This window comes from Carassius gibelio, chromosome B7, assembly GCF_023724105.1.
Source record: "Carassius gibelio isolate Cgi1373 ecotype wild population from Czech Republic chromosome B7, carGib1.2-hapl.c, whole genome shotgun sequence".
NCBI lineage: Eukaryota > Metazoa > Chordata > Actinopteri > Cypriniformes > Cyprinidae > Carassius > Carassius gibelio.
The window spans coordinates 37,380,218-37,398,543 of record NC_068402.1 but is presented as its reverse complement, the minus strand read 5'-3'; the positions used below and the strand labels follow the sequence as shown (position 1 = coordinate 37,398,543).

The following is an 18,326-nucleotide window of genomic DNA, read 5'->3' as shown; positions in this document are numbered from 1 at the left end:
TTTAAAATGGAAAGAGCAAAGACAAAGCCTTGTTTTGTTTATATGAAGATCGCGTTAACGCATTAATTAATTAACGCCGACAATTAGTTTATCGCGCGTTAACGTACTTTTTATTTTGAAAGTCCGTTGCTCACTGCGTTTCAGTACACATAGCTAGACTGTAATAAAACAACCGAATACAACACAAACCATGGGTCACAGGAGGGGTGGGATGTTTATCAGTAGGCTACTGGCTGTTTCGGATGAGCTACAGCAAAACAGAAAATCATGTCCAGAGTCGAATTCCATCTGGTTGGAATGTCTTGTATAAGCGACTCCTTTTTTCTAAGTTCAATTTGTTTTGTTCTAATTCTGCAGCACTCGCTGCACTGTGCATAAAATGGCCCACAACCTTTCTGCATTTGGCCAGGACGTTGTCAAACGCGCTGTTGTGCAGAGATACTATGACAGAACGCTGGAGACTGTGCGCGTCGCAGAGGACGTGTTAAAAAGGCAGATGTCTCGCAGCAGCGATCATATTTCTTGCGCTATCTGTGCTAAGTGTGCTGACTTTATTTGAAATGTCCCACTGCTGTGCAACAGGAATAAAATGTTTAGTGCACGTTTCAGCAAAATGTCTCTCTTTATCATCTCAATACAAATCTACTTATTTGTATTTTTTTGTATTTTTTATTCTTTTATTATGTGTTTTATGTTCTGTCGCTGTCATTCTGTTGTACTGCGGAGCTTCTGTCACGAAAACAAATTCCTCGTATGTGTAAACATATACCTGGCAATAAAGCTCATTATGATTCTGATTCTGATCTGAAAATGTGAATGACCTTGTGTGTCTTAGCAACTGGCTAGGTGCAGATGAGTAAGTAAATGTAAAGTTGGAAGAATGGATAAATGAAGTTAATTTTGTCCACTCAACCTGCATCACTGAAAGATTTTTTTTTTTTTTTTTTTGGACAGATTCTCAGTCTCTTAAAGGAGATTGATGTTGTTGCTCGGAAGGGGCCAGTTAAAATGTTATGATTGAGGTTCTGGACATAATTTTTATATATATTTTTTTTACAAACTAAACAAAACTTTAATGTTTTATTTAATAAAACATTATTTTTTTATTTATACGTTAATGTTATATTTAATTTGATTACATTAATGTTTAAGTTAAGATTTACAAGAAATGTTAACTGCTACTAACTTTTAACTGTTGTAAAAAAGCACTTTATTTGTTTAAAGCTTTGACAAACAAAATTGTATTGCACTTTTGTTCATAGAGCAGAACTTTGAAAGAATAAAATTACACAATACACTACTTTTGATTTCATTATTGAATTTTGCGCATGCTGCGATTAATCGTGATTAATCGCAGAAAATCATGCGATTAATCGCGATTAAAATATTTAATCGTTGCCCAGCACTAATATATATATATATATATATATATTTTTTTTTTTTTTTTTTTTTTTTTGTGTGTGTGTGTAACTTTAAAATTGAAATGTTTAAATTTCACAAAGAAACATGCAGCAATAGCCAAGTGAAAGGACACCTTTTTAATTTCATTTTGTTAAAAATAATCATGAGAAAATATAATCGTGAATCGAAAGTTTTTATTTACAAGTAAATATCTAAGTGACTTTTTCAAATAAGTATCACTTTGAATAAAGAACAAATCTGAATATGACGCAAATCTGCAAAAATTAAGTGGTTAATAACAAAAATATCCTTTATGTATTTAATCCCATTTTATTAACCAATAGAATTACCAAAAATATAAAAAAATAAATAAATAAACGACCCAGCCCAGATTTGAAAATAACTCAAAAGGTAACAGAACGCATTCCTTTCCATAAAACGTAACTAAGTAATGTAATGATTTATTTAATTACAAAATAAATGTAACCGTTATCAGTTACAGTAACTGAGAATTTTTTTAAATTAAATTACAGTTTCTTTTGAAAATGATAACTATTATAATATTTATTCACACACATCCATATGTATGTGTAAATTCAGGATATGACACGTGTTTATTCGATAATGGATATATGTTAGGAGAGCTCCGGCCGAAAATGAAGTGGATTTGCGCATCTTCTCTATTAACAACGGCTCTGTGAAATTTGATGGTATTAACCGCTGATTAGAAAACCGGCTTTACTGACGAGGTGCGCATAATGATCGGCCGATCGTGATCAGAACACCCCTAGTATATGTATATGCTTTATTTTGCTGTTGCAAGATTAACTATTCAAAGACTTGACTTCAAAAACAGTATCCTAGCTATTAAATTATTATTCTTTGTAATGATTTTAAATCTACATTTAACTTCAGAATGTCCCTGTAAAGTTAACCCTGCATGGTTTAGATGTGATGAACAGTTTCAGAACTTTATCAATTTGAAAAAAGAAACAAAATGTAATCAGTTACATTACTTGAATAAAGTAACTGAAATAGTTACACTACTTGTTACATTTTAAACAGGGTGACTTCTAATCTGTAACCAAAGTATCCTTCCCAACGCTGGTCACTTTCTAAGGGAGTAACACGATACTGCAGTGCATTACTGTTAAGAGTCACTTCCCCAGCTCTGTGTGTCTCTGGTTTACCTCCCACCATCTCCAGCGGGTCGAGCGTGATCTCCGGCGCGGCGTGATCCGCTGTGCGCTGGACGCTTGCATTCAACACCCGGTTCATAAAAGTCACCTTGGTGTCGTAAAAAATCAGGCCTGCAGAAGAGATCGAGAGAAACAGGATTTCTGTTTATTAGACAGTGTGGTTCGTAAGATGCCTGTGTTACTGGTTTCTTTTGGCTGGTGTTAGACAAGTGTGTTAATGTTTTATTTATTTATTTTCTTAACCTCACACATCACATCTCCTTAAGAAGAGTGTATTTTAATTTTTTTAATTTAATTTTTCATGTGTTTTCTCACACAACCCATATGTGCACCAGTAGTGTGCTTCAAATCTTAAAAGTATATGTTTAAAGACTGTACTTGCAGATAATGCAACATTAACAAAATAAAAGGAACAATTACTTGTACTTAACCCTCTGGAGTCTAAGGGTATTTTTGGGGCCTTGAGAAGTTTTGTCATGCCCTGATATTTGTGCTTTTTTCAGTTTCTTATAAATATCTAAATGGGTAAAGTCTAATATCACTGTAATCAGCACAAACTGGGCTATAATAATATGTGAAATGCATGCATGTACATGATTGTATTTTTGAGAAAAAAAATGTTATGCATGGTTAGTGAAAAACTAAAAATGTTAAATCACTTGAATAAGGCAATAAAACACATACATAAAATTGGTTGCCGGAAAAGTTGAGAACTGGAGCTTGTAGCCTAGAATTTTTCTTTCTGAATGATGTGAAAATCATCTTGTTTACTCACTCACAGAAAACAATATATTGATTTAAATTTTCTAAAACACTTTTTGTTGGTAAAAGTCATATGCGAGTAGGCGTCAACTACCATGAATATCATTGTGATTTACACCTGAGAAGACAAAGGCCTGCATAATGAGCTGCATAATGAGCCTCTCATTCAACTGTGCCACTCTGAGGGCAAATCTTTCGGCATCCTTTCTCTAGTCACACAATCCTTCAGAAATCCTTTTAACAATCTTATTTTCTACCAAATAAACCCCATTTATTATCATTATTATTATTATTATTAATGTTGAAAAGAGCTGATAATATTTTTCAGGTTTTTTTTAGGGGGAATAAATCGAAAGAACTGCATTGTTTTTACATTTGTTAGAGTTATCTCTATTTGTCACATTTATATTATTTACATCAAGCATTTGAATGGTATAGTACTGTATATTGTTATTGAAACTTCATAATGTTTCACTTGATTATACATTTAGTCAGGAATTATAGTTTGGAAAAAGTATTTGGAAAAAGTCTAACTAGTAAAATGTTTACACGTTATGTGAACACTAGTACAAATAAATAAAAAGAGACTTACTCATGTTTATGATCTCTGCTGAATAAAGTGCTTCATTCTTTTTTCTGTGGAAATCCATTTCTCAAATCCTCAACCACATCACATCTTTTTGGGGTGAATTATGTCTTATTCCTCTCATCGCGAAGCAAACAGTAAAATAAAATAAAAACTTGAAGAATAGTCTCGCTGCTTTTTCTTCTGTGTGGGTGTATTCAAGCCGCGCGCTTCAGTTTGAATCTGAATAGCGCGTTAAGCGCGGGGGCGTGGTCACATTAGATATAATGAGCGGAGATATGAAAAATAGACATCGCGTTGTTTTCATATGGATTACTTTATCTCAGAATATCTGTTTTCGGCAGCACTTGTTTAGTTTAAAAGTAGACATTCCAGGCTTTCTATAGATATCTCTCTCATGTCTCTTCGTTGAGTATTCATGGAGTTACAGTTCATTTTAATGAAATGTTTGTACATGACGATCAGCGGAGATAAAGACTGTAGACAGCGCACCTTGTTTGTTATCTTTATTTTATAAGTGCACAAAGGTTTTTTGTTATTATGTCTGTATCCAAAAAAAACTAGACCCTTTACAGATTCAATAGATGTATTGCTCTTATCTGTACGATTAAAACTGAGAGTGTAATTTAAGTTCTTTTCAGGGTTATCAGGTGAAAATGACTCAAAACGCATATATGCGTTAATCGACTCGAAAGGGTTAAAGACACTTTTATAACAGTTAACACACATAAGTGTACTTTAAAGTAGAGTTGTTCCGATTCCGATACTAGTATCGGAAATATCTCCGATACCACAACAAATTCTGGCATCGGCATCGGCGAGTACATGAACCCATATACCGATCCGATACCATTTTCTTAAAAAAGACCTAGTTATGACCGCAAGCTTTGCCTAACCGCTGCACGGTTCTTCTTCGCTGCTCAAAATGCATTGAAAACACAGGAAGTTGTGCTGTGTTGCCACAAGCAACCCCTGTTTAGAGCAGCGAAGAAGAAATGAAAACGCGTTAGCAGCACTGATCTATATATGACTGGATCACTCATCACATTCTAAACTGCCAAAAGACAGTGAAGCCGCTTCTATATTATAGATCAGTGGTTAGCAGTATGTCTCTGTAGTACCGGTAGTTACAGACTCTCGAGTATATTCAGTACCGGCAGCTGCGTTCAGTCGCTTCCGTGTAAGTCAAAACGCAGGGCTCCAGACAGTAGCCGAATATATACTAGTGTCTGTGAATATTAAACTGCAAAATACTATTTAAATATTACTCCCGCAAAATCTACATCTCTGTGGGTGACTGGCACAGATGCGCGAGAGCTCGCTGTTTTGTAGTCTCTGCTGTGTGTCATGAGGACACGAACGCATAAACCGTCACTTCATGAGAATTTACCGTTTCATTTGAGAATACTGTCATATCATAAACACAGACACTCAAAGATCTTCATGGCAGCCCATTAAAATAAATGTTTGGTTTACATGAGTAAATTGACAATATATAAAGCTACTGTTGTAGCCTACAGTAATAATAATACGTCTCTATAATAATAATAATTATGCCTAGATGGTTGCTTGTTTTTTACTTGTTTTGTTGTAAAGAGATTATCTGATTAATAGATCTTTTTTTATATTCCTAGACTTATTTGTTGCAGTTTTTTTATACAGTTATATTGTAAAACTTAAATACCTTTTTTAGTTTGCGGTGTTAGATTTTTGGCTGCATTTGAAGTTCTTTTTTGCATAAGAAAATAAATAATACTGTCAAATTCATGTTAGATAATAAAAATACTGTAATAAATACAGTAGTTCACCATGTATTTGTTCATGTTTTATTGAGGGATCTGTCTGAAGCACACCATAAAAAGAATTCTAGCAATTTACACAGGGCTAGTAGTATATACAGCTGTATATACAGATACACACCCAGGTATCGGATCAGTACTCGGTATCGGCCGATACCCTGAGCCCAGGTATCGGAATCGGTATCGGGAAGAGAAAAAGGGTATCGGAACATCTCTACTTTAAAGTACACTTTAAATCATATTTCAAACACAATAGTAATTCTAAAATCACAAAGTTGTACTTAAGTCCTACTTAAGTGGATCAAAACACTCTAAAGTTCAGCTACGTGCATTTTATATAAATGTAAACTATTCATTTAATTGTGATTAGCACGCGGTTGAGTAAATGAAAATATTAAAGTATATTCTTTTAAAGTCTACTATTTTTGTAATAAATGCTGTTTTTGAAAGCACGCTTAAGTGTACTTTTTTCCTCAAGGGAATTTATAAAATAATTTTGTCAATTTTATTTGCAAAAATATATCAAATCATCCTACATATATGAAATATAGTGAGAAATCACCTTTATCATGAAGCACTTTGCGTGTCATTTAGTACAGTGATGGTATCAGATGGTAATACCATGGTATTTTAATAATATACAGTGGTTTTTAACGTTTAACATTTTTAACGTTTAACCAACCTATCCAAAAAACATAGTACTTTTTGGTATTCTTCTATAAAGCTAGTAAAGAATCAACCCTGAGCAGTGTCTTGTGTGCGTGTGTATCGATGACTGACCTTTGACCTCGCACAGAAGCGCGGCGATGCTGTTCTGATAGGTCTGTGTCAGCCTCAGCTCCACTAACGGCAGGAAGAAGCTCTCCAGCGTGCTGTTGATCGACTGCAGCAGAGCAAAGCGCAGACGCAGACTCTCCACAGGAACGCCTGTGTGATCACAGTCACCTTCAGACTCATGCTGACTCTACATCTCACAATCCAGATCTAACAGCAGAACATGGAGATGCACTCGCCTCTCAAGCAGGTGACCTGGGGGTCGGCGGTGTCCTGGGCGTCCAGGTACACTTCGTGAGGATGCAGGCGGGCAGGAGTGATGGCCAGGTGTCGGCACAGACGGTTAGCAAACTGGACCAGAGCAAAGTCCATCGCAAAGGTCCATTTTCTACTGGCTTTCTGAGCGTGTCGGGAGTCGATGCATGTGCATCTGAAAGAAAAAAAAAAAAACACCATTAAAAACTTCAGAGAGTTGCAGTCATTATTCTAGCCATTTAAAATTACTTTCCCCAAACTTACCTCTCTAGTTTATTTGAAAGCCAGAACAAGAAACACCTGCAGAAGCATACCGTAGTTTGTTCTCAAGAATAAAATGTGAGCCAGGAGCACAAAACCAGTCTTAAGTGTTGAAATTGAGATTTAAACATCATCTGAAAGCTGAATAAAGATGCTTTCCATTGATGTGTGGTTTGTTAGGAGGACAATATTTGTTTGAGATACAACTTTGAAAATCTGGGGGTGCAAAACAAATCTAAATACTGAGAAAATTAAAGTCGTCGGAATGAAGTTCTTAGCAATGCATACTAATCAAAAATATCTTCATGGAACATGATGTTTACTTAATATCCTTATGATTTTTTGTATACATTTTTTATAATTTTGTCCCATACAATGTTGTTGGCTATTGCTACAAATATACCTGTGCTACTTCAGACTGGTTTTGTGCTCCAGAGTCACAAATGTTTCTTAACTGATCTTCTCTTTACTTAAGAAAAAAACATACAAATATTTTGCTCTACCAAAAAAAAAAAAAAAAAAAATTATATATATATATTAAGAATATTCTTATGTTGTTCCTTTGTTTTTAAGTTAAAACTTACCTTTCAAAGTGTAGGTCATAACCGCAGGCCAGGATCGCCCTCCAAACGCTGCGGATATCCTGCTTGGCTCTGTCTAGAGTAAACTTGTGGAAACCTTCCAGGGTCAGAAACTTCTCCTCTGGCACTGATGGACAGAGGTTTATCAGACAACACTCAAACCATGCATCTATTCATTCATTCATATCATGTTTTCATAAGAAATTCAGAAATCAAGAATGCCATTGAATTAACCTTCGAGCTTTTTGGCGGGAGACTTTTCAGGGTCTTTTTCCTCAGGTTTGGTCTTCTCTGGAGATTTTGGCTTAAGGACTGTTTTTTTCTCACTTAGTACAGTTCTGGAAAAACACCATGCAGGAATATCATAGTCCACTAAAACTAAGAAGATCATTTTTGTTATTTGAAAAAAAAAAAAAAAAAAAAAACTGATATAAAAAAAATCTTAAATTACTTAAATAACTGAAAATTAAATACAAATAAATATAAAAACTACACCTTCAGATTAAAAAAAAGAATAAAACAATTTAATGATAACAGAAAATATAAAAATTAAACTAATTAAAAAATGTATAGTATTTTTTCTCTCAAAAATTAGGTCTGCACGATATTGGGAAAAAATTACATTGCAATATTTTATTTTTCTGCGATATATATTGCGATATGAAATCTAATAAAAAATGTTCTTACAAACAAAAATGGGGTGAGCACACTTACATTCTCATTTTAAATGATTTAAACATCGACACCATCGTGTCAATTGATTAATATGCGCGAGGGAGAGAGAGCAAGACAGCGCTCGAGTTGTTTGAAGATGGTGGGTCTTCACCTCGCTTTCTCTCTCGCACTCGCTCACATTCTCTCTCTCGTACACTCTCTCTCTCACTCTCGCGCGCTCTCTCTCTCTCTCGCTCACGCGCTCTCTCTTTCTCTCTCTCTATCTCTCTCTCGCTCTCTCTCTCTCGCGCGCTCTCTCTCTCTCTCGCGCGCTCTCTCTCTCGCGCTCTCTCTCTCTCGCGCTCTCTCTCTCTCGCTCACGCACTCTCTCTCTCGCACACTCTCTCTCTCGCACACTCTCTCTCGCTCGCACTCTCTCTCTCTCTCTCGCACGTTCTCTCTCTCACACGCTCGCTCTTGCTCGCGCGCTCTCTCTCTCTCTCTCACACAAGCGCTCTCTCTCTCGCACGCTTGCGCGCCCTCTCTTGCGCACTCTCTCTCTTGCACACTCTCTCTCTCTCGCGCGCTCTCTCTCTCTCTCCCTTGCGTGCTCTCTCTCTCTCTCTCTCGCTCGTGCGCTCTCTCTCTCTCGCTCACGCACTCTCTCGCTCGTGCGCTCTCTCTCTCTCGCTCGCTCTCTCGCTCGTGCGCTCTTTCTCTCTCTCGCTCGCGCTCTCTCTCTCGTGCGCTCTCTCTCTGCCCTGTTAAACTGACAGGACTTTAAAACACATGCAAATGATAAACTTTCACTCTATGATGGTTAAGCTGTGCAATTAATCCACGAATCACATTCTTACAGTTAATCACATCTACATTTAATGAATAAAGGATCAACTATGACAGCCTACATCACACATCTTGCGATGTGACTATCGTGGAATCGAACATTGCGATATCGATGCTTAAATGACACATCGTGCAGCCCCTATTAAAAATACATAAAATAGCACTGGTACTACTATACATCTTATGGTGGCAGATTAACTTTTATATATTTCAAATGAAAAACAATGGTTATTTAAAATGTATCTTAAGGTAAGGGATGCTTGTATTCAATATGTTAAATAATTTAAATAAATGAATAATGAAAGATGTTTGATATTTTGGCAGTCTACACTCACCTCCCACTGTTCAGCGTGGACTTCTCTTTGGCCGGGGGTTTGGTGATGGATCTTTTTGTGCTGACCACCTTGCCCTGGTGCTGCTCTTTGCCTGCCTTGCTGTGCTTGTTCTTGTTGGCCTTTACTGTGCCATATTTACGGAGAATCTGTGTGTGCAATTAACAAAGGTTAATCATTCCTGCTTTGGTCTGGTCAAATACTTTGTGTCCGTTCAATATGGCCTTAAAAGTGTTGCTTACAAAAAACAAGAAAAAGTAAATACAAATAAAATACAATAGTAACACATGTGTGAATTACAATTTTTTGACATTTTTATAACAATAATCATTATTTTTGTTGATTATTAATAATAACTGTTAATACTTCATAATTATTATTTTGCAAAATGCATGTGGAAGACTCAAAGTGACCATGTGCATGTAGTGAAACAAACAAACAAAAAACAATATTTTCATGTTTAATGATAAATTAGTAATTTAATAATAATAATACTAAATTAATTACTGTTCCAAGATTTTCACCTGCATGAGCTGGTCATCAAGCACTTTCTTGGGCGGCCGTATGTGTGTAAAAAACACGTGGAGCAGGTTTCCTGGTGTCTGAGAGTTCATCTGCTCTTTGCTCAGATAAATATCTGATATTTTCACTGGTTTTGTTGGTATGGAGCTCAGCACCTGCTCTGCATAAACGCAGCTCTTAAAGATGTCTGTCAGCACATCACGTGCTTCAGGAACCAATTTATCTCCTATAAGAACAAAACATAATATCAACAAAGCAAAAAAGAATGATAGAATAAACAAAAAATAAAAAAATTGATAACGAAATCAACCAACCTCTGATCGATTTATCAAGGAAGTACTCCTCTAGGACTGAACTCCCTTGTGTGTCAAATAAACTCTGATTTACACTGGAGACGGTGAGGATCTCCTCATTGGTCATGTCCATTAGCTCCTCCTCTCTTTCCAGGTTGGAAAGGCCAATGAGATCACTGCTGTTAAAAAGACTGGCCCGAATCTTCTCTACTTGGGCCCGTGCCCTTACCTACAAGACAAAAGCAAAAAATAAATATTTATTATTTAGAATGTAATTTCTTTTACAAAACGGTTAGTGTTACTAGTGTTGCAAAGGTGTTTTAAATGGTTCCTATGCAGTTGCAAGGGTGCTCTGGATGTGTTTTATCATTGAAAATCTGGTGAATGCAGTAGGAAGAGTTTGAAAAACTTTTAGCCAAATTAATCAAAAAAGTTCCAAGCATATTTAAGTAATTTGTCATGTTTTGTACAACTAGGTTCAGCTGTATTTCATTGCCTTGTTCCTACATGTGCAATGACAATAAAGTTGAATCTATTCTAAACTAGGTGGCAAGCACTGGTATTTTCAGCACTGTCAAAATAAAAGTCCAGCTTCTGACGCTTATCAGCCTCCCACAACCCCCAAAAAACAATGACCAATGCTAATTATTAAAAAATGCCAAATATCGGCCGATATATCAGTCTTAGCAAAAACCTAATGGCCGATACCCATAATTAAAAAATATCAAATATCGATTGATATGCAAAATTTATTTTGGTCTTGCAAATTAACAGTTGATTAATACTGGATATCATTTAACTTGTCTCAAGAAATCTAAAGTTGTAGGGTAAACCAAAGTAACTAATAAAAAATAAGACTGATAGTTGCTTGATAATTGATACTGACAAGTAAAACAGGCTAAATACCAGCCAATTTATCGGCATTGACAAAAAATTATCACTAAAAAGGCTAAATACCAGCCGATATATCGGCTTTGGAAAAACCTAAAGGCTGATACTGTCACAGTGTCTGGTCTGTGTATCCCTGGGTGTCCACTAGTGGTCTCACTTCCCATTTCCCACAAGCCTTTGTCCGATTCATCACTGTTAATTGCCACCTGTTAATTGCACTCAGCTGTTCCCACTTTCATCGTTTTCACCTGTCCATATATACCCTGTTTGTTTCTATCGGTTTCATGGAGTCCTTGGTTTATGTCACCCTGCTTTTCATGTTCCCTAGTGTTTGTCATGTTTCGGACTGCTTTTGTGGATATTGGCCTCTTGCCTGACTGGATTACGATTATTTGGATTCTCCCAATAAAACACTGCAAATTGGATCTCTCTCGGTTTGTGTGTACGTTCGTAACAGGTACTGATAATTACAAAAAATGCCAAATATCAGCCAATATATTGACCTTGCAAGATAACAATCGTTAAATAAACATGCACAGAAACTGTGCATTCTCAGTTAGTCATACTTTTCCCAAAAAATTACATCTGTTATGATGTGCTTATGAGCAAAAGGGATATAAGTGCATGTCAAAATAAATTAATCTGAAACATGAGCTTGGCATACCATATCAATAAACACAATGCTAATTTAAGGATGAACAACAGTAATAAAGATGTTTGTAAACACCTTTGCTGTTGCTGGTCCCACTCACCTCGATGACAGCATAGCCTTTGATTGGTCGTGCCACACTGACTTGGATGTCTGTGTACATGGAGCTCCCATCAGAGACTAACGTCGCAACACTATCCAACCGCTCACCAATGCTGCCGAGACTACCTTGACTTCCTGTGCTACAAAGAGACACATCAAGACTCTCCTGACTGGACACTGTGTGGGGATCCAGCGGTGCTTGTGGTTGGGAAGGTGCTGGTTGAGGGGTTACCAACTCTTGATTCACCAGCAGCTCAGTGGAAGCCCTGGAAGCTCCCTGTAAAGAGCTGGATCCTGATGTCTGGCTCGCTGAAGCCGAGGCACTCATTGCTGGCATTGCATTGTTGCTGTTAAGGCTTCCTGCAGTGCTATCTCGCTTTGCATCTTGGGGAATACCTGAAGTTTCAGCTTTGGTTTTTTTAGGGTCCTCCTCCTGAACTGGAATAAAGATCTCATCCTTGAAGAGACCGCCGTGTGCGTTGCAAGCCTTTCGGATTGCATTGCGCACCACAGATTCCTCCAAGTGAGTGGGGATTCCTGAGAGCACGAGCAAACGACTGTGAACGGTGGAGCCAACCAAGGCTTGGCAGGCATCTGCAACCGCATCTTCAGTGACGCCCAGACCTTGAGGGTCCTTGTTAGCAAGGTGTCGTAAAATCAAGAGTAACGTCAACCCACGGTGAAACCACAACATGTCCTCTGGCTTCCCTCCGGCCATGTTTAGCAAAGCACTGTCACATTCTGATGGTCTCCCTCCACTTCCAGAACCATGTTTTCCTGAGACTGATGCAACTGTGGCCCCTGTACGTTCGCGCTTTAGCTTCACCTTTTTGCGCTTCGAAAGCAAGCTTGGACTTTGGGGCGTCTGGCCCGGAGAGGATGGAGAGGAGGAAGAGGAATCACTACAGTTGGTGGCACTTGTAGACGATGGGATGCCTACCACCGATGTCCCCGCAGCTGTACTGAACGGCAGAGTCACTTCGGCGACTGCCAGACACACCTCCATCAGGGCGTGGAAGTAGGTTGAGAAGCGGCTCTGCTCAGTGACGAGCGCAAGTGCTCCGCTGCTGCCCGTTCCAGAAGTGCAGGAATCTCCGCTAACTGACCCCCAGTTTTGGGTCTCGTGGTCATAAAGTTTTCGTAGCTCGGATTGAAGAACCATAAGGACTGTTAGGCAAGGGTTGAAAAGCAATGTAATGTGGCTAGACAGCCCCGAGGGGGTTTTGCAATGCTCGAAGGCCTGGATCTTGCGGAGAAGCTCTGCAAGCAAATGGAAGACCAGCTCCTTGATGCATGGAGCAAGATCGGTGGTCCACAGAAGCCCACCTAAACACAGATACAGCAAGTGTGATGCTGAAAAAAGAAACTGCATGGGAAGTTTTACTTGCATGTTTTACTTGATCCTTGTGGGAAAATAAATTTACATTTCTTACCCAGCAACTCTACAACCTGCATAAGCACAGAACTGGGCACAGTGTCCAGCTCATCCTCAGAGCGGTCAGTGGTTTCCCCAATGGTGTAGGTCAGCAGCTGTTCAGCAAAGGCCATAGCCAAGGGAAACTCAAGAGGCAACGAGTGCAATACCAGCACTGCACCAGGAGGAGGAGATACACCTGCAGACAGTGATCAGAATATGAGTTACAGGTACTCTTTATTTTCTAAATGCAGCTTACTAATCTTATGCTGTGAGCATGCGGGCTATTCTTGAGAAAAAGAAGTGCACTTTAGCATAAATCTAAAAAGAGATCTATGGAAATAATATATTTGAAAAGAAAATACTTAAGTGTCTGCTTAATATTAATTGCAAATAAATAAAAAGAGTTTAAATGTTATTTTTGACCCAAGCAGGACTTAAGCACATCTTTATTCTATTGTCTTCGTAATATGAAACAATCACTTACGGGAATCTATGGTTTAAAATAACTTCAATAGAAGCTTATGAGCCATGCATTTAAACATTTGTAATAACACATTCATAATGAGTTGCAATTTAGTGCATTTAAAATATATTAACCTTGAATGTAATACTGAATTATAATCAAGTACTTCACATGTGCTTTATTATGTTTAACACATCTAAATGTGTTAAAAAATATTTTTTTAAACAATTTTAAAAGAATTTCCAAAGTAAAACTTTCAATTTGACTATTACAAAGATCACTTTTTAAAATTGTACTTAAGTGCGTTAAGAAAATATCATAAAAGTGTCTCTCTTCAAGTGACGTAAGTGGCCTTTTATTTTAAAATATTATCAACAAAAACACAAATAAAATGTAAAATACATTTCAAGATTTGAAGTGTGCATACAATATAATTAAATGATGCTGATTTAAGTGGGCACTTTGCTCACTACGGTATACAATTTTTTACATATATATAGAACATACCAAGTAGAATCTTCTAAGTAGGTAATCCTAAATCTTAAATGTCTGTACAAATGTAACATGTACTTGACGTGCCTAGTTTGACATGCACTCTGTCAGTGGGGATGATGATGCTGGGATACTGGTTGGCTGTGGGTGGAGGGGTGAGTCCTGTATTGGACGGAGAGGCGTCTAGAGGGTAACACACTGCCTCCATCAGATTCAGCTGGCCATTTCGACGAACCTTATGACCAAGTCCATACACCATTACGCGAGTCCAAGGAGCTTTATATAGAGAGGAGCTAAGAGAAAAACATGACGTGCAAAACATGTTTCTTGCTCTTTTGAAATAATTAGTCTTACCCTGCAAAACTCCCTGACTAATGAAAGCATGGGGCAAAAACAGGTCATTTAGAAATACGAGTGCTTGTGACATCCATAGAGAAAACTCGCCTAAGGTTGTGTTGTCAGATACTCAACAGAAACTCACTCTTTGCGGCAGCTGAGTTGGCTCTCTTTGCAAGAGACGACCACAAACGCGGCCCCAGGGAAGTTCACGTCCACGCTGACCTTGGACTCTGTGATGGGAATCTCTTCCAGCGGGAACTGCTCTGGAGCGCTCTGAAAGTTCAGCAAACACTAAAGCATTACCACAATAACTAATAATAATTTAACACAGAGCTCTTTCAGGACTATGTTTCTTAAAGTACAGTACAGTAGACCGTACAGACAGCTTCAATGGAGGGACTGAGAGCTCTCAGACTAAATCTAAACGGGTCTCACGGGTTTGAAACGACATGAGGGTGAGTTATTAATGACATAATTTTACATTTTCGGTGAACTAACCCTTTAACACACTTTAGTACAAAACCGTTCAAAAGAGCACTTTCTATTTTGGATAAATTTAAATACAAAATATGACAAAATATAATGTTTAATTTGCAATCAGTATTATAATGTACTAATAAAAATGCTACAAAAATGTGTAAATATCTAAATGATAGATATATAAATAATAATAATAATTACGAGGGAAATAATAGGTTTGTCATTTTTAAAAGGCTCTTGTCATTATTCCTTTTAGAGAAGTTTTTTTTTTTCTTGCAAAATGTTTAACTCTACCAGGTTTATTACTGTTAACTAAACTAAAAGCATAAAAAAATAATTTAATTCAGCTAATTGCCAACATTTCTCATGTAAGAATTATAGATAAGAAAAAAATAATCAAAACAATAAAACAAGAAATGTAAAAACTTTTAAATAAATTTTAAACCATTTTCAAATATTTTTTAATTTCCTGTTTTATTGTTGTAATATTTTTTTCTTATTTTATTTTAATGTAAAGCACTTTGAATTACCATGGTGTATGAAATGTGCTATATAAATAAACTTGCCTTGCCTAAACACTAAAACTTAATAAATAAAAAGACAAAGACAAAAAACTAATTACTAAAGCTTAAAATAAAATTAAAATGAAAAGAAAATATGAAAAACAAATGTATAAAATATGAACAAAAACTAGTATATCAATGATATTAAAATAATGCTGATCTCTACTTTGTCAATCAGTTTTATTTGTATCAGATGTATCCTGTAGAGAGATGTGGACATGTTGGTACCTGCAGGAAGCAGCAGATCTGTTTGGTGAGCTCGAGGAGGCTGTCCTCTCCCTGATGCAGGGCTCTGCTGATGGCCACCGTCAGCCACTCGCCGATGCTCCCAGCGTTCCCCTGATAGAAGAGTTCGGTCGGGGAGCAGCTCTCGCCCTGCAGCTCGTGGAGGACGGACTGAGCCAGCAGAAGAGAGTTTGAACTGATTCTGCCATCTACAGGCGACAAAGGGAAGTCAACACATACTGAGTTTTATTATGATGGATGCGCTTCAGGCATTTTATGTTATTTTACTTTTACACTTTTTCTAGAATGTATTAAAAGGGATACTTCACCCAAAAATGAAAATTGGCCGAAACCACAAACAGGCCATTCAATGTGTAGATTAATTTGTTTCTTAATAGGAACAGATTTGGAGAAATGTAGCGTTTCAGCACTTCTGCAGTGAATGGGTGCCATCAGAATTAAAGTGATGTGTGGGTAGATTTTGATGTGAGAGACAACAGGAGATGGATTTATTTTTACTGGAGGAAGTGTTGTTATGGATCATGGATTATATTTTGAATCCAAAGAATCAACGGTTTGAAGTTAAAACACCATGATGATGGATGGATGTTTCTTCCAAACACACAGCTTTTGTCTTCTCCAGATGTTAACTGATGGACTGGAGTGGTGTGGATTACTCCTAATTAACTTATATTCTGACGGCACCCATTCACTACAGAGCATCCACTGATGAGCAAGTAATGCAATGCAGCATTTCACCAAATTTTCATTTTCTAGGTGAACTGTTCCTTTAAAATGTCAAATGTAAATTTGGAAGTTGGATCAAACAAGCTGGCAACCCGTGTTCCTTAAATTATTGGTCTGACATCACCTGGCAGAGGCGGAGCCAGCAGCTGATTGGACAGGAGCTGCAGATGCTCGAGTGTGATGTCACGCACGGCGGGGATGTGGAAGAGACGTGTGAATGTGTGAGGGCTCTTGGGAGCAAAGATGTTGAGTAAAGCCATGCGGCAGTAGAGACGTGCCAGAGCACCTTCACAGCGCAGCAGCTCCCTGAAACACACACACACACACACAGTGCTGAATCTTAATCAAATATGCTGTTTACAAGATTAATAAGAAATGCATCTTTAAATGCATTACCGGTGAATCTGGATGTTGCTGCTGTCTAGAGACACCAAGCCATTGGCTGCAGCCCTGCGGGACCCTGCTGGGGGTCTCTCCAGTGTCTCAATGGGGTACCAGTACCGAACTAACACCCCCTCACTGCGCAGATACGTCTCCACCTGCACCAGCTCACTGGACTGAACACACACAAATCAAGATTGAGAACGGTTTGGTTTGAAGCAGGTGCATTTAAAAGAGGATAAAGGGCTATCACAACCTGTGAAGAACATGTCTGGACTATTTCAACATTGTGGAAAAAAAATGCTAAAATATTTATATGTAAATATGCTAATATTATTTAATGTTAAGTATTAATACATCAGTTTGCAGATTTTACTAGAGAAAATATTGCTTTGTAAGGATGCTTCTCATTACATCCTAAAATTATCAAAATAAAATTGGTCAAAATATCAAAAATAAAATGAAAAAAATTAATAATGAATAAAACATCCAGAGTTTTTTTTTCACCTAATAAATAAATTATATGTTTGCAGATATATATATATATATATATATATATATATATATATATATATATATATATATATATATATAAAATTAATAAACCAAATGCATATCAGAGTCAATCTTCATGAACATGCAAAAATAATTTAAATAAGGTCTAATTTTTAAATATATTTTTTACATATATTTTTTTCAAATACACATTTCTGTGAGCTTTCTATTATCATTATTATTATTAATAATTAATTAATCTCACAGCCTGGAAAGAACATGTCTGGACTATTTCAATGCAAGAAAAAAAATATTTAGTTATACTTTTTAAAATGATGTTGTTTTAAATCTGAAGTTTTTCAAATCATCATCATTAAATCATGAAAATGTTGTACAGAATGATGCGGATTTCATTATAATTATTATTTTTTAAATCTGTATGATTCTCATTATATCCTAATTTTATTACAAAAAAAAAACAAATGAACAAAATATTTCTGCCTCCACTGATTCGTTATTTTTTTTTTTTGAAAAGCCTAATATGACTGATGCAGATCCTCACAGAGTCGACATCGAGCACGACTCCATGCAGGCCGAAGGTCTTCAGCATGCCCCGGATGGCAAACTTGGGCAGGGCTGTGCTGCTACTGCTGTTGTTCCCCTCCGGGCAGCGGATGCCCACCGTCAAACCTGAGGGAAACCGTGACAGAGAGAGAAATGATGAATTGTAATTCATTTAAGCTTCATTTCATGCTAGAAGCTGACTAAAATGGTGAAAACGTGCACCAAAAAACAGGAAAATGAAGAGAATCTCAGA

At 37.1% G+C, this 18,326-nt stretch overlaps 1 protein-coding gene across 1 annotated transcript in view; it reads right to left on the bottom strand.

Moving 5' to 3' along the window:
• Positions 1-18,326, bottom strand: part of LOC127962174 (probable E3 ubiquitin-protein ligase HECTD4) — an 83,938-nt gene that overhangs the window by 7,719 nt on the left and 57,893 nt on the right. The window contains exons 54-69 of the mRNA XM_052561672.1: positions 18,072-18,199; positions 17,030-17,190; positions 16,758-16,939; positions 15,890-16,095; positions 14,761-14,891; positions 14,367-14,572; positions 13,341-13,520; positions 11,909-13,233; positions 10,287-10,494; positions 9,975-10,198; positions 9,454-9,599; positions 7,853-7,956; positions 7,622-7,745; positions 6,761-6,951; positions 6,528-6,674; positions 2,592-2,711 (exon numbers count right to left, since the gene is read on the bottom strand). Coding sequence (XP_052417632.1) covers positions 2,592-2,711; positions 6,528-6,674; positions 6,761-6,951; positions 7,622-7,745; positions 7,853-7,956; positions 9,454-9,599; positions 9,975-10,198; positions 10,287-10,494; positions 11,909-13,233; positions 13,341-13,520; positions 14,367-14,572; positions 14,761-14,891; positions 15,890-16,095; positions 16,758-16,939; positions 17,030-17,190; positions 18,072-18,199 — 3,783 coding nt within the window. The remainder of the gene's footprint in view (positions 1-2,591; positions 2,712-6,527; positions 6,675-6,760; positions 6,952-7,621; positions 7,746-7,852; positions 7,957-9,453; positions 9,600-9,974; positions 10,199-10,286; positions 10,495-11,908; positions 13,234-13,340; positions 13,521-14,366; positions 14,573-14,760; positions 14,892-15,889; positions 16,096-16,757; positions 16,940-17,029; positions 17,191-18,071; positions 18,200-18,326) is intronic.